At 30.7% G+C, this 18,079-nt stretch overlaps 1 protein-coding gene across 6 annotated transcripts; it reads right to left on the reverse strand.

The window, feature by feature from the left end:
- Positions 1-4,648: 4,648 nt before the first annotated feature.
- On the reverse strand, positions 4,649-15,675 carry LOC124373882 (optic atrophy 3 protein homolog). 6 transcript variants are annotated; one of them, XM_046832224.1, is made up of 3 exons: positions 15,495-15,674; positions 10,096-10,572; positions 4,649-4,826 (listed from the first exon to the last, which is right to left on the reverse strand). In XM_046832224.1, the coding sequence occupies exons 1-3, from the start codon at positions 15,658-15,660 to the stop codon at positions 4,813-4,815; spliced, it is 657 nt and encodes a 218-aa protein (XP_046688180.1). In that variant the 5' UTR covers positions 15,661-15,674; the 3' UTR covers positions 4,649-4,812. The 6 variants fall into 6 exon arrangements, with proteins under 6 accessions (XP_046688180.1, XP_046688172.1, XP_046688159.1 ...); XM_046832216.1 differs by lacking the exon at positions 4,649-4,826 and adding an exon at positions 5,394-6,772 and having other exon boundaries at positions 15,495-15,675; XM_046832203.1 differs by lacking the exon at positions 4,649-4,826 and having other exon boundaries at positions 9,700-10,572; positions 15,495-15,672.
- Positions 15,676-18,079: the final 2,404 nt, after the last annotated feature.

Consider the following 18,079-nt stretch of genomic DNA (forward strand, 5'->3'; position numbering starts at 1 on the left):
TTAGTATTGTCACTCCAAATGTTACTGAAAAAATGCACCTACATTGTTATTGTGCAACTAGTAAAGGAATTTACATATGATTTGCAATTTACTTGACCAGAAACACTGCTAACTCAGTAAAATAAGGCAAAATAAGGATACAACCTCGGAATGAAAGATAATAAGCTAAAAATTTGCATACGTCTTTATTTTGATGGTATAAAACTTACCTCAAAAGTCTCATATAATCACGTGTACGCGTCTTTAGATATTTAAGGTCAAAGTTCATGAAAATCAGTTTTTTGCAAATATCTATATATATATATATATATATCAAATATCGTTTCCCTTACGCTAAATGACTTTGAAGGTGGTTAGAGAAATTGTAGAACGGGGAATTCTCTTCAACTTTTGTCTGAAGTAATTTTATGTACGTTCAACCCTTTTTGAGATACAGCGCAAAGAGTAGGGGACCGCTTGCCTGTATATACGATAATGCGAGGTCAGCCAGTAGAATACAATAAATAAATTATTTATATTGTTAATTATTCATTTACTATTATTATTATTACTTAGTACTATTATTATTGTTATTATTATTATCATTATTATTAAATATTTATTATTATTTATTATTTAATATACCGAGACGAAACCACTACAACATATATCATCAATGGTGGTTTTCCCTTGCATTGCGTTGTATGGAATAAAGATGATACTATCTCTGATATTTTGAATAAATACGTCAAATATTTACAAACACATTATGGGTCAAGTATCGTTGTTGTACTTGATGGTTACTCAGACAACACTAGGAACATTAAAGCAATGGAACAATTAAGAAGAACTGCTGGTGTGTCAAAATCTTACGAACTCGCTCTGATGAAACAATAGAGGTGCCAATCAGCCAAGAAAATTTTTTATCGAATTCATCTAATAAAAAAATATTTATAGACATGCTTATCAACAAAGTAAAAACTGTTAATATCACTACAAAACAAGCCAGAGATGATGCTGATGTTCTCATTGTAGAAACAGCTATTGCAGAGTCTGAACTTAAAAAAAAACTTCTGTCATTGTAGGCAAAGATATTGATTTGCTAGTTATCTTAATAGGACGTGCTCAATCACATCAACAAGAAATCTTTTTCAAAAAAAATGGGTAAGGGTAATGTGGAGACAAAACTGTATTCATCGAAAAGTTTTGATAAATACCCTCATTCTAAGAAACACATATTATTTTTACACGCATTTAGTGGATGTGATATGACTTCTGGGCTTTATAAAAAAGGTAAAATATAGTTTATTAAAATGTTCGAAAAACATCACGATTTAAATCAATCAGCTGAACTATTTAAACAAAAAAACTGCTCTGTACAAGAATTATTTGAAAATGGAGTACGTATTTTCTTATCAACGTATAATGCTCCGAAATCAGAAGACGATATAGACTCTTTTCGATACACCCAGTTCATCAAATCAACAAGACTCAACAAACCAGTGCAGTTATCAAGTCTCCCTCCTTCAAGTACAGCAGCTCGTCAGCATATCCTTCGTGTCTATTATTAGACCCAAATTAGGTTGGGAAATGATTTTAGAACCCCAGGAATTCGGCTGGGTACTGCAAAATGAACTCCTGGGACCAATAACAACATTATTACCACCAGCACCAGAAGAACTGCTGAATACAATATTTTGCAATTGCAAGAAAGGTTGTGCTTCTAATTGCGGATGCAGGAAATCAGGATTGCGATGTACTTTAATTTGTGGGCAGTGTAATGGACAATCATGCCTCAACGCTTCATCAACTTCAGATGGTTTCAATGAAGAAAGTGAATATGCACCTGATATTCTTGAATCTTTCTATTCTCATAATTTAGTAAATGAGAATGATAATAATGAATCCGATATTGAACAGCCAGAGGAAGAAGAAGAAGAAGACGATGAACAAGATGAAAATTAAAACAAAAATATTAATCACTAATAATGAAAACAAATATTTTATAATTGTAATTTTAATAAATTGATTATTGGATCAATAAATAAATATATAATTAAACTTCATTTAAAATATTTCTTTTAATATTGTATGTTTGGTAAAAATAAAATAAGTATTATTTAGAGAATATATAATTTATAATTAATATCTATAAATATGGTATATTAAATAATAATAAAAATTTAATTATAATGATAATAATGCTAACAATAATAATAGTATTAATTAATAATAATAATAGTAAGTGAATAATTAAAAATATAACTAATTTATTTATTGTATTCTACTGGCTGACCACGCATTATCGGATATACATGTAAGCGGTTCCCTACTCTTTGCGCTGTATCTCAAAAAGGGTTGAACGTACATAAAATTACTTCAGACAAATGTTGAAGAGAATTCCCCGTTCTACAATTTCTCTAACCACCTTCAAAGTCATTTAGCGTAAGGGAAACGAGATATTTGAAAAAAAAAAACCGATTTTCGTGAACTTTGACCTTAAATATCTAAAGACGGGTACACGTGAATATATGAGACTTTTGAGGTAAGTTTTATACCATCAAAATAAAGACGTATGCAAATTTTTAGATTATTATCTTTCATTCCGAGGTTGCATCCTTATTTTACCGGACTTTGGATTACTTTGTATATGACTTTGTGAGTTTGTTTTAATAAATTAGTTGTTAAAATTATAGGTTTAAGTTATTTTTACCTAACCCAAAATTACAGTTATCTTAAAAAATATTATATTATATATTTGAAAAATTTTATAACTGTGATATACATCATACACTTCCTTAAAAAAAGATCTTACTCTGAACATTAAGAAAATTATATAACAGACACTTCTAAATAAATTAAGCATATAAATGCATTAGCTAAATGTTTTAATTTGAGCCATATTAAAGATATTCCTTTAAAGATTTAAATCATAAATGTGAAATTTGACTAAGATATGATGAAGTATTTTGTGTATAGGAAAATAAACTTGGCATTCACAATACATTTTAAATACAGCAACAGACTATTTTTTTAGTAATACTCAAGACATTTGCTTAGAATGGAAAACCATAGTCATAATATCTCTATATTAATAATGAAATTCACTCATCACTAATTCTTTAACTTCCCAATATCTCAACAAATTAAAATTTGGCACGCATATGCTTCATGACAAATAGAAATACTAAAGCATTTTCATAAAGATTAAAAACTTCTTCAGGATTTGAATTGGGGGTGCAACCCTTAGAAGAACTATGTTTTTACATTCTCAATGTCCAAGAAAGATCAAATTTTACACGTGTCTCATGCTATCAATAGAAAAAAGAAAAGATTTTTCATCCATATCAACCATCCATCGAAGAACTATATTTTTGTTTATTAATTTTGCAATTGCCTAGGGATAAAATTTCACATGTTTATTATGAACAATAAAATGTGAAATACACTTATGTTCTCAACAGACAAATACAAATTTTTTCATGATGATCAACCAACCATCCACATGATTAGAAATGGGGTTGTAACTACTAGAATAACTATATTTTGTATTTCAGTTTCTCAGTGTCCTAGAAGTAGATGACTATGGTCGGGAGGAGACACATTTTCACTAAAGAAAGCTTTCTAGACCAACATTTGTATATATTTTCTTGATTGAGGCATCAATGCAAAAGCTACTACGGCACCAAAAATACCTTGTACCAGTAGGCGCTTTTTAATTGACATTGCTTTTTCATATCTATGTATATACATTTTTTATTGTCTCAACAAGGCAAAGTTTACTTGATGTCTGAAATATAATTCTTTCGAACCAGAAGTGTTCTAACACATTCCAAAATTTGAAATAAGAGGCAATAAAAATTTTGTTTTACTTTTGAACCTCTTGATCATGGACACTGAAATAATATAGACGATAAGTAGATCTACTTCCAATTGAAAATTATCATAGAGCTCCATCATATTCCATCATCATACTGGTCTAAATAAATCAACTGATACTACAATACATCACACGATACAATTGTAGTATCAGTTGATTTATTTAGACCAGTATGATGATGGAATATGATGGAGCTCTATGATAATTTTTTTGTTGGAGCTATTAAAATACTAGAGAATCTTAGATAGAAATTTGAATAATCCACTATTACTCAAAAAAACTATTTCTTCAACTTCAGGGCCCCATAACACTTCTCTAACTTAAAGTCCAATATTCTGAAATGGATCAAAATATTGGAATATCTTTCAGTGACCATCACTTATTTTCAGGACTGTTTATTATTGCAATTTAAAAAGGATATGCTTTCAATGCACCTGTTATTCAATAGGAAATTTCTAACAAAGCCACAGTATCAGCTAATTATTACATACATATTAATACATACACAAATAGTAGCACTATTGTTCAAAACTCGATCAAAATTATTGATATGGGGATCGTACTATAATTGCTTTCTAGCACAGTAAATTAATACTGAGAGCATTCTTTGACAAGTCTCTACTGACAAACATTTGAGAAAGATTTGGTGATTGTATGTTAGAAATATTGAGCTTTTAACTATCAAGTGCAATTATAATTACCTCACTTTAAAAAACTATATAGAGAGAATAAACAACATTTATACACTGATCTATAAACAATACTACTTATTTTATAAATCTTTTATTTGAAGAAAATAAATGCTTACCTTAAATGAATACTCTCAGGGCTACACATACATTTATGTAATTCAGTGCTTTATTAAAGTTTGTTCTTCGTTTATTTTAATTAGTACTGAAGTTTTCAGTTGAATGACAAATGTAATATGACTAGACTGATAATATCAGGATGAATTAAAACCACCATTCTGTAACAAGATGATTTATTTACATAAATTACATTTTCAGCTACAATTTAAATAACATGTAAAATGCAATAACTAAAAAAAATGGGACTAAAATTTGATCAATATAAAACAATATTTAAAGTAGGAGTTTGTTTCATAAATATATCAATAAAATAAAAGTTTACACTAATCCTTTGCTCCTAAAAAAATAATAATAATAATAATTCTGTATACAAAATTTAGCTTGTTGTGTCGAAGTATTTTTTGGACATATTATTTAATCAAAGTGGGATAATTATATTTAATACGGTTTCTAATATATGTTTCTAATATATTTCCGTTTAAAAAAACAGTAGTTTCATCAATTTCAAAATATCAAGTAGTTATATTGTAAGGTATATAATACATTTATTTGTTTAGATGTAGACAAAAAACCTCTTAAGTGTTTGCTTGAATTGAAAAGTAAACCACTCTTGATTTGAGTTCCACCATGCAACTGTACATTTTATTACTTTGAGTATTTTCTTATGCTAATTATTAAATCATGTCACTTCACATGACATGAAGGCAGTGGCCTTATTCACAATCAGAACTTTTTTGACTATCATTATTGACAGCTTTATAAGATTATTAACTTATGAATCTGAAGTACAAATAAATTGACAAAATAAATGAAAATTATTATTTTTTGTAGGAATTAATACAATCCAGATGAATTAAATCAACAATCATACAATTTGTTTATTGATGAACTATGTATATGGACATTTATACCAAACACAATAAATTACAATAATATCCTGATTTAGTACTGGCCATACTTTAGAGTCTGTTCTTCTTAACCTTACTCTGTCTATATTATAAGGACTACATTTGCACTGGGAGCTAAACATGTGAAGGAAGTGAGAGGAAGAATAAGTAGTACTGATAACACTGCTCTGATTCATATAGCATTCAATGTTATCCTTAACACAGGATAAAAAATCCAAACATGTGACAAGTGTCTCTCCACATGAACTTAAATTACACAATGCACACTGAGAAGGAAGTTGTACAGAGCATGTTGTAAAAATATCTGGCCAAATGCCTTAAGAACATCTTTCTAAAAATTAAACTAATTTTCAATGCTAACAGTACTCATTTGAAAATGAACCAACTAATTGTAGTATGATTTTAATGACTGCCATCAATAGTCAGTGTATTTTATAAAAATAATGAAATTAGGGCAAAATTTTTACATTTAGATCATCTGATTAAATATCACATGTAACATCGGTAGTGGGGAAAGAATAATCAAGTATCATGAAAAATTAATGGCCCAATAGATTAAAACTGTATAATTAGACTTGTAACTAGAAATAATTTACCAATATATTACAGTGTTTTTACACCAGCCATATATTTGGATAACTATAGGATAATCAGGATTCAGGGAGTAATTAGTTACTTAGTAATTCAACTCTTCTTAGTCACTAATAAAAATGCACCCAATTTACAAATTTTAATTTTTTACCTAATTTTTAATGCCTTATACATGTATATCCGTTTTCTTTTAATATAATATATATATATATTGTAAACATTTATCTTTGTTCTAATATTATAGTCAAATGAAATTCTATAATCTCTTATACCCTTCAGTGTACCTAACATCATCACTATTTTTGAGCTATAATTAAAAAATAAATAATTCTAAAACATAAGAAGCTAGCTTGACACCATTTGAGCATTTTAAATTTATTAAATAGAACTAACTAAATGTAGTTTATAATGGTAACTTGACATAAAATTAGTATGTTTTAGCCATTAAGAGCTAGTGTTATAGTGAGAGCAATTTCATTACATAGTCTATGAGTCCAGGACACACTGGGAAACTATGAATTTCTTAAAATACTCCATAGTCACATATAATGGTATTCACCAGTAAAAACAATTTCTGTTCTGAAAACAATGTTGATTTTGGATATCTGTGGACAAGAAAAGTCAATCAGTTCAATTGGTTTGTTTATGTTCAGTGGCTAGTGTTGTATTGTGTTTGATTGTAATTTTTTACTGTTTTTACTCTTAAGTTTAGTGTTTTGTATTGTGGTATAGTTGATTTTTATTTCATTACATAGATATTAAAATCATTCTGTATGAAGGTAGTACTCATATAGATTAGGAAAATTGCCAATTTCCTCGCAAATATTTCAAAAGGTTTCAAAGGTACTTGACCACCAATCAAGTTTCAGGTGGAACAGGTTTCAAGGTACTTGGGGTTATGTAAAGTTTCTCAAAATCCACCAAAAAACTGTAATCAACATATTTTGGAATCACCATAGCTTAACTTCTAATTTAGCTAGAGAGATGGGAGTGGTGTCATTTTATTCAGTTTTAAATGCTCTTCTTTGACAGCACAACATACTTTATCATAAAAAGATTTGTTAACAAATTTAAAATTTTGATTTGATCTAAAAGTGCGTTTTTCAAAATTAAGTGATTCTCAAAATTTCATAGTTGGAGGCTAATGGGTTCATAGTTAAATAATAATTTTAAAAAGGGTGTTTATACCAAATCTCACATAATTTGTTCAGTACGAAATTATACTAAAATAATATATCTACAAAAATCAAATAAAATCACTAGTATTGTAGTTTACTTTTACAATAGCCTGTTCTCTTAAATTATGTTTAAAAGAATATTTAGGATAAAATATCGCCAATCATATGAACAAAAATAATTAAAACAGTATCACAAAAATATTGAAAATCTAAACCAATGATATGGTTTTAGAGAGCCATAAGTACATGTAATATTTGGACCCTGTTTCACAATAAACTCCAAAACAGAAATTGGCTCAAATATTTCAACACACTTCTTATAGAAACTATTTGTCAAAGAAAGATTATAAATTATTCCACACTGACGTGTTAGCTATTGTGGTCCATTCCATATTGCTGTAATTTTTCCCAGACTTGTGCTTTTGCTACGTGACCGATCTTTGTTGCTGATAACTGTGGGTAAGAAGGTTCTTGATATATACAGGAGTTCCAGCACAGACCTGTTATGATATCGGTTGGAGTTAAGATTTCCTTGATCCAATCATTCACACACCCAAGATGGAATTCCAGCAAGGCGGATTGTGAGTCTTTTTCTTCAAACCTCGAGCGTAAAACTTAAAATAACGCTTTTAAGTTTGTGTTATAAGCTGTTCTACACTATTCTTAATTCCAGCATCCATGTCGAACAAGCAGGGTTGAGACTTGGCCATAATTGTTGCCACTAGGTTTTTGCATCAACGGCTTTTATTAAGGTAAGATCTTAAAGTGACTTAAGACACTGTGTGAAGATGGGGCCTTCTTTATAAATTTTACAACCATGTCCCTGCCCTAGTGCGGCTTCTCAATTCCATGTTGAGTAGCAGAAAGTTTAATATCTGTGAGGAGTGTTTCTTGCTCCCCCCTTTTTAACGTATCCACCCCTGACCTGTCTTAATACAGCCCAGCAAGTTCATCTATGCAGATATCGCTTTAAAAACCCAGCACAAGGGCTTGGATCAAACTGAGGCTATTTAACACAAGATATTTCCATCCTGCAGGATTATTTTCAGGAAAGGACACTACATCCTGAGCCTTTTAAGATTGAAGTATGCTACTTTCATCTTAATAAAAAGTTTGCAAAATAAAATCTAAATGCCTGTGTTGAACTCAACCACATTGAACATCCTAAGTACCTACGAGTCATACTTGATTGCTTGCTGACTTCTAAAACAGACATAAAAGTCTGCAGGTAAGTCAGAACCAACATAACACAGCATTTAGGTGGATCATCTTGGGGAGCCAATGCACACATTATACATAGTTCAGCTCTTTCTCTGGTCTACTCTACATCTGAATACCGTACTCCCATCTGGCTGAACAGTTCACATACCAGTTGATATAAAACATAACATGCTTACAAGGACAGTCGGAGGCACTCTTGATCCCTACTCCTCTTCCTTGCCTCCTGGTACTCAATAAATTGAACCCCCTGTTACACATCACAGATGTCTTACTAAGAGAATATGACAAGATTTTGTCAAACCCAGATTTGTCCTTCTTCACAACAGAGGTAGGCTAATGTCCAGCCATCCATCCATTCAGACTACCAATACGGAACCTTAAAAAGGAATGAATTTTCATTCCAAGAACATCTGGATAACATAATAGGGATGCGTTTGATGGCAGACAAAAGTTCTAAATTCCAAATCCAACGGATATAGTGGGTGATGTAGAACACTCTCAGAGAGAAAGGACTTTGTTAAAAAGATATTTAACTAATGTATGTAGAATGGATCTTGGAAATGTAGGTGTAGCAGACACGAAACCCAATACGTCATATACCTGAAAATTATCCTTTGTGTGCATTTCAAGGGGAGCCAGCCCATCTTCATACAGTACACGAAGCACCGTTAGAATGGATAAGAGGACTGGGTTTGGATTTATAATGATAGAAACTAAGTTCTCTAGTTTCTATTTAATTTATTCTTTGACTAAAGCTTTTTCTGGCTTATGAATAATTCATTCTTTTTTACTATTTTCGATTATTTTTTGTACCAGTAATTGAAACCATAGATATGATTAATCATAGAACGATCTGCTAATATAAAAATACTAAATGATTTATATATTATTTGTGTAGTATTATAATGGTGATAAACTAATGTCTGGTACTGACATTATTATAATAATAAGTTGTCTACAGAAACTTTGAGTTCGTTTATAAGGTACACAAAAGCAGAGCACATGTTTAAAAAGTAAATGATCCAATTTTAGTTTGATGTCACATTCAACTCATGAAAAACATTTAAATTAAAAAAATACAGTAATAACTATTTTTTGCAATATGTCAAAATATTTTAAAAGAGCAGGCTAAATTAAACTGCTACAATGTTGAGATTTTTTATTCATGTTTATGATATGTAATCCAACAGGAATAGCTGTAACAAAAATATGATGTACACATCCCTATATAGATTTCAATTTTAAGAAAAACAACTACTGCTTGTGCAGGGCAAGTACACGATTTTTACTAGAACCAAAATCTTGTTTATAAGATAAAATTATATACAAACAAGGCCTTTCAAGTAACCGCTTTTAATCCAATATCTACATTACAAATATAAATATAATCATTTTTTATGACGGGATTATACTGCCTATTATATCACCTGAACAATTTTACACTAAAATCTATACATTACTGTCACTATATTCACTAGAATTTCTAAATACATCTTTTGACAGATACGCAACAGCTGTAAATATCATACCTCTTCTTTCTGGCCACATGTAAGACATTTTCATTGGTGTACCAAAGCCTTCTCGGTGGTAATACCTAATGTCTTGTATGGAATCAGATTCATCCAAAGGTTTTGTTGTCTCGAGTGACTCGTCAGGCTGCTTTCCCTTCCAGGGGACCTTGACCACTCTTCCTTCCAAGTCGGAAATAGTTCGCAACAGCTCACGGATCTGAGTCTCCTGTCTTTCAGCCTGAAAATACAGCTCCTGTATGGTGTATTGAATGTTGCTCATTTCCTCCTGACGGGCCGCTTCTTTTGCAGTCTCCTTGCGCACCTGTCTTGTGTACTCTGCCAGCAGCAGGCCTGCAGCAATCAAGAAGATGATGGCTTCTCCTAACAGACTTGCTCCGAGTTCAATGGCCATAGCTTCATTTAATTTAGGTATATTTACAGGCTTTCCCAAGTTCATCACCCACATCTTCATCCGGACCTCACACCAGTTATAGACTGAAACAAACAAGTTTTTGAGCAATGTTTTCCTATATACAAAAACAGTCATAAGAAAAACTTTTTAACTTTGGTAAAAGCTCAGGTAAAATTAATAACCCAGAATTTCACATTAGTTTCATATCCTTCCTAATTTATCACACGATTGCTACAATAAGATACAAAACTTCTGAATAAACCTTACACAGGTTTGGCAATATATATATATTATATATCAAACACTGTTATACTGGGTGTCCCAAAATTACAGGACCAAACTTCACCAAATTGTTCAGGAGGTAAAACTGAATGAAAAATGTTATATAATGTATAGTCCTATCTTGCTTCGTTTACCTTAGATCGGCCATTTTGTTTTTTACATACAATTAATTTTATTTTTTATACGGGTTTACCGATTTTGTTGAAACTTGGCACAAATATTACAAACATGAACATAAGTTGTAAAAAAAATATTTTTTTAAATCTTACGTGTATTTTCAAAATGGCGGCCTTAAAAAAAACTGTTGGTTTTCAAGTTATTTAGATTTTAATATTTTAAATGGCCGCCATTTTGAAAATACACATAAGATTTTTAAAAAATCTTTTTTTTTACAACTTATGTTCATGTTTATAATATTTATGCCAAGTTTCAACAAAATCGGTAAACCCGTATTGAAAATAAAATTACTTGTATGTAAAAAACAAAATGGCCGATCTAAGGTAAACGAAGCTAGATAGGACTATACATTACATGACAATTTTTGTTCAGTTTGACCTCCACATGACATTTTTTGTTCAGTTTGACCTCCTGAACAATTTGGTGAAGTTTGGTCCTGTAATTTTGGGACACCCAGTATATCAAATCTGTAACAACTTAACACCTCTGCAGCTCTACTGAGTTGGACTAAGCAGTTTCTATATCTCTCTATCACCGCAAGGTGTCTGGCACTGTCAACATGTTAAATTACTGGACAGTAACTGCCAGAACTATTGTACTGTAACTGTCAGAATATAATACATGTAGTTAACACATTCACTATGGATCTATCCTGGTGGGGTCGAACAGTTTTTCTCCGCTCTCTTAATATACATATTATTACCAGTGGCACAGTGAATACAAACTAAAACAGTACTGTCACTATATGCTATAATGCACTATAAAACATGGCGTCTAATTTTAATTTTTCATGAGACTACAATTTTTATATAGCCTAATTACCAATGTTTATTAGTAAATATTATATAATATGTATATTTATATGGTGAAAAAAGGAAGGGGTAACCTTAAAGAAATATAGAATCCAAACACTTTTCTTTCAAAAACAAAAAGCCTATGAATTTATTATTTAATTATTGGATAAATAACAGTTAATACATGTCATAATACTTAATAACTTTTCCAAGTGTTTTTTAGCTATACTGAAAGTGATGGGCTTGTTTATCTTTGATCATTTCATCAAATATTGGTGTTATTTTTAGTAGAACACCACAAATTTCTTTTTCAATCTTAATTATCTTAGGTTAGCTCTATATTTAGATTTTATAGCCTCAACTGCTGAATATCCCACTCACACAGGTAAGAACTAGCAAATGGTATCAATACTCTAAGCGTCTTCTTGCTTACTACTGGATACTCATTTTCAATGCTGCACTAAAATTCAAATAAAAACTTGGACTGCAACCTGGATTTTAAAGATGAGTCTGTTGAAATATTAATGAGCTGTTCAGCTTCCTCGTAAGAGTGAAGGTCTCAGGAGTCATTGCATTCATAGGGTCATAAACCAATTGCATTGATTTTATTTCATCCTTCAGAAAATATTTTTGAAATAGAGCTCCAAATTGAATAAATGACGAAGGCAATGTTCAGTTCATTTTTTAATATCAGTCCATTATTGTGCAGACACTGATTTAAAGAAGGAAATACTGTATTATAGCCTTTTATCAAGTTGTTCTTCCATAGTAGAAGTGTTTTTTATTTAATCCGTTAAAATAGCCAATTTAGCAATAAACATATTAGCAATAACATGTTTTTTATCATCAGAAAAATGAATACATTTTGAGTTCATACACTCAGTAACAACTTACCCAGAGACAACCACCGACTTGTAAAACAGACACGAATGATCAGCACCCATGTCATTACTTATTTTGACATAAAATTTAGCTTTGTTGGGTCTGGTTTTAATAAATTTTACACCTTGGATCACTGATTTTAAGATGTCGTCCAATTCTTTACTTAAATTTTCAGCTGCCAATACCTCTCTTTGGTATAATTAATATAAATAATATATATAAAAATATAATTAATCAAAAAGCTTTAGGTGTTTTGGACTGAATGCATGATTTTAGTACCTGATCGGTACATAAAACCATCATACTTTTCCCACTTAATTTTGTTCTTTGTTATACAATTGTCAATAATCTCAAACAAGTCTTTGTCAGTTGTTTCTCCTTTAATCTCTTGATAAAACAATAAATCTTCAATCAACTATTTTTCATTAACAAATCTAACATAACAGATTAAATGTGCATCTCTGTGATCATCTGTGTATCTAGAGTGACCTCATCTAGCTAGATTGCAAACTCTTTGCCTGTCGAAGCAGTCAAAAGATGTCACTAATAAAACAATTCTTACAAGACTGCAGTATAATAAGTGGCCGCTAACTCAATCGGATTATGATTATTGAATGATTCGAATCATCGATATTCATGACCATCCAAAAGACCAGAAATCAAAATGTCGGAACAAATAATGTAGTAGATACTTCAAAGAACAATATGGTTTCACTAGTTTTCAATCTTTATGTTTCATTAGAAATTAATGTATAAATTTAAAATGTAATATATAATTTATATAATTACAACAAAATATAACATTTACTTACTTTATGTATTTTCAAGGATAAATGTGACTGCTTGTGAAACAAAGAAGACACATACATCACTGTTCTTGCCACCATTAGTCAATAACGAAACACATGATTTTTATTTATTTTCATACACAATTCTACTTTGAACTAATTTTGAGTGATAATGTCGAAATGAATTAAGTTTTAGGCTTTTAAAATTGTATTCTAGTTAAGCTATACTTTTATATGTAAAATAAATGTATTTGTTTCAGATTACATAAAATAACTAAACTTTATCCTAAACAATGTTTGAGCAGTGTAGTAGTTACGATTACTTCAGCCAATCTGAAATGATATTTCTGCAGGTACTGATGGTATTTCTGATCATCTTTAGATACGTTGTGTTTATTCTTACTTTTCTTGCAGCGAAACACTATTTGATTTCCACCTTTAATTGTAGTTTTTATCCTGTCAATAAAATGCAAGACAATTCGGATTTAAAGGAGCAAGTTCATTACCTTGTAACCACGAACATTGCTGTGTTTATAAAAACATTTTGAGCCAATAGCTTCTGCATATTCATCGCAATTGTTCTTGTCGTTATCATTAGCCTTCTCTTACATAAACAAAATAACAACAGCTGGTAATGACGTCACTAGTCTAAATAAAGAAAGCTGGTAACGATTATTTAGGAATATCTATAGGTCAAATGTCGTATTTGATAGTATCAATATTTAAAATCGATAATTGTAATCCGATTGTATTGGTGGCCACTTATTATACTGTAGCCGTGTAGAATATAAAAAAGTGTGTAAAGTCGATGGGGACAATGGGTAGAGTATGATAATCGGATCTGGTATTTTATATTGAAATTATCAAACGATATTTAATTATTATACCCATCGATATATTCAACTAATCGTAATTAATTTGAACAATAATTAAAATCATCCACACCAACTGTACACATATTTTCATATTCTAAACACAATTTGTTCTTTAAGTAACTTCTTTGAAATAAAAAAGAGGGTTAACTTAACTTTAGAAAACTATACAAAATAACAATAAAAATGATTTACTCCGTTTGTCTCGGTTTCAAGATTTTTGTTTTGTTGTTACGTTTTCTTTGTTATTTAAATGTCATTTTTCCTATCACTTTTCTTAATTGTATTGTTTCATTAATGGTCATGGTTCCGTTATTATTTAGGACATTACATAAGTTTAAACTATTTCTATTAATTTGAAACATGTACTTTAATTTAGTATTTTAGATACGTTGATAGCTTTGTTATTCAGTATAATATAAGTATTGGTGATTTTAATAAGCGAAATAAAAACCGGGTCCGCTATCGCTCTCTGCCCCAGATGATTTACCTATTATTCAAATTAATTATTATTGGTTGATATGTATAATAAATATTGTTTGATAATTTCTATATAAAAAGCCTCGTTCGCTTATCATACTACCACGGACGGTAAATAAATTAAAGGTCACTGACCTGACCTATGAGTTAAAGATGTTTTGAAAACATTTAGGTTAGAATGTAATACTGTAATTTTTAGTAGCCCTAAGTATGTTCAGTAACATGCAGTATTCATTATTGTCAAGTACATAAGCTTCACAATAATTTAAATACTTACACTGAGCTGGAGGCATGCAGATATAGGTCCTAAAAAACAAACTTTCTTTTGCTTGAGTTTTAACATAATTTGCTATGGGTTTACTTAATTGTTTCAAAACAAGAGAGCCTAGCTTAGCAACAGGAAAAGCAGCAGCTACCATTCTTAGTGTCTCCTTGATTCTAAATTTCTATAGTCGAAATTAATAGTAGCAAATTATCAAATTAGGCTACTTGTTTTTATCCATGATAGACAAGAGAAGCTTACTACTTGTAATTACAGTTGCATTAATTGATAATAAAAAGCAAGTTATGTTTATGCTGGAATAGACTAGACCCTAAATTAAAATCGTATTAAATATGTTCAACTAATTATTGCAATATTAAAAATTACAGCAATAACTACATAGGAAAAGTGAGGATACGTATGTTTTCAAGGTTACGCAATAAGGCGGGAATTCCAATTTAAACTCACGATGAGCAGGAGGCATGCAAATAGCTCTGCTAAACCACGGATATTGCTTAGCACTTCTCGCTATTGCATTTGCTAAAGGTTTGCTTATTTGTCTAGCTAAAAGTGCACCTAACTTAGCTAAGGGAAACGGTCCCCTTATCCCACCTAAACGACCCATTTTTCCCATCTACCATCCATTCTATGATCATAAACAATAACAATACTTACTTTTATTATTTCTAAAATAAGACTAGGGACAGGGAATGGAATCATAGCATTTTATTTCATAACATGATTGATTGGAGAATGATGTCCGATGGGCGATATATAACGTACTAGTGTCAGTAACATCGTTATTCAGTTGTTACCTATTATTACCAGAATAAAGTAATACCAGTAACACCCTGTTATTTCAGTAACAGGACGTGGACTGAAGTTTAGCGTTCTCGTAACGTCTTTCAGGTATTAGTAACTCAGTAACCTGGTTATTGATTAACAGCCGAGGCTATTAACGTGCAAGCAATGTAGCTAGGAACGGAACCAGTTCTGGTAACGCTTCTATGATAATACGTTACTGAGAAACCAATATTAGTCAGCTGGATGGCGCTGAATAGATAAATAATAAAATATCAGGTTGAAATAAATAATTAAAATATATATTTGACAAAATAGAAACGTAGACTTGTTTCTGGAAAAATGAAAACAGGCCCAACTTATTCGTCATTCGTTCTCAGTTATAGTTAATTTTGTATATTAAACAATAACTGTATGATTGCGCAGTGGTAATTTTAAAATATGTAGTGTATAATTAGTATTTCAAAGTATGCTACCAATCTAAAATTACTTTGTACTGATTTAGTTGAATTTTCGTATACTATATCTAAAAAGCCCCACACGTGTAGATTTAGTCTCAGTTTACTAGCAACTTAACGTCAGTTGAGAAACAGCATGACACTAATACCGAACAAACTACAAACTACGTTATTTTGGCAATAGGTTATTAACAAATAAGACATTCCCCATCTCTAAACAGGATTCTCTTCAATTTAGTCATAGAGTAAGACTTATTCATCAACGTAGGCTAATAGCCTACGTTAGCAGGTCTACTAAGATAGTATGTTAGTAGACCTGCATCATACAGTAAAGAATGAAAATATTGACCAGCGTTGCTACATCACCAATTCTGTACTTTCATTGCCTTACTGGATGTTATTCTTTTTACCATCGAGGTACAAGCCGTGATAAACTGATAAACTCAATGATGGATTAATTAGTCAACTTATTGTTATTTTTGGGAGTAATACTGATAGTTGTATCAAAAGAAAATTAGTTGTCATCAAATATCATGTGACCAATTGTGCAAACAAAAAATAAAATTCGTGAAGCATTAAAAATGCAAAAATAGGACTACTTAAAAAAACTCTTTATAATCATTTCAACGATTATTTGCTGTTACAGGCGGTTTCGCACACAATTTTCATTGTCAATAACAGGAACGTTATATGCTGATTGTCACTTAAAGATATTCCAATATCCCCATTCATTTTGGATTAATTTAAGTTTTATGAATAGGGTTTGAGGCCCTGAAGTCGGACCGTAAAACAGTTGCATCAATACTATAACTAGAACTTCTATGCAATGTTTCATATAGCTTCAATAAGTCCAAAAACATAAACTGTTTAAGATTCCTTTACCAAGGCCTAAAAGTCGGCGTCCGTAACTTTCTAAGTGAAACATTTATGCTTAATATGATTGGGCCGTGTGCCAATATTGAAACAGAAGTATGCATACTTTGGAGGCATATTATTTCAGCGTTCATGAGAAATTTCAGCACAATCGTTCATAGTAGCATTGAGTGTTAAGCACAAATATGCAAACATTAAAATATATATTTACTCTAGTTCATATAAAAGGACGCATTAACTGTTTTCCGTGCCGCCCGACAAGCTTTCCTGTTTGGGTTGGCCATTGGAATAATAAATATCTATAAAATTGATAAAATACAGTGTATGTCCTCAATTCTCTAGATCACCTTATTTCCTTGGTTTAGTGGGAAAATAACACCTATATTTATATACCAACCAGTATCGCATTCTCATCAATGCCTTTGTATATGTTCTCTGGAATGTCAGTCAGTGCAAAACGGATCCACTGCTCCCTGGAGTTTTCGATACCATTGAAAAATTATTGCACTTTGTACCTGTTATAAGGCATGTTTCGATATCGAGAATTTTCCGATATTCTATATCGATATCAAACTTCAATATCGATATATATTAACGCAACAAAATATCGATATCGAATGGTAGCATACTTTAAAATACACTAATTATACAATAGATATTTTAAAATTTTTACTGCGCAATAATACAACTATTCTACTAACAAGATATACAAAAAGATTATCCACAATTTCCATTTCACGACAATACGCATTTCAATAAAATAAATTAGTATATAAGAATAGTTTTCCTTCACAGTATAGTCAACTGACAGAAGTTTTCATTTATTGGAGTAAAAGGTGGTTGAAACAAGTTATGCTAATTGAAAACACTCACGAACCAGCTAATTGTTAAGACTTCTATTATAAGGTAACTGAAAGCAAT

The sequence above is a fragment of the Homalodisca vitripennis genome, chromosome 1 (genome assembly GCF_021130785.1).
Source record: "Homalodisca vitripennis isolate AUS2020 chromosome 1, UT_GWSS_2.1, whole genome shotgun sequence".
Classification (NCBI taxonomy): Eukaryota; Metazoa; Arthropoda; class Insecta; order Hemiptera; family Cicadellidae; genus Homalodisca; species Homalodisca vitripennis.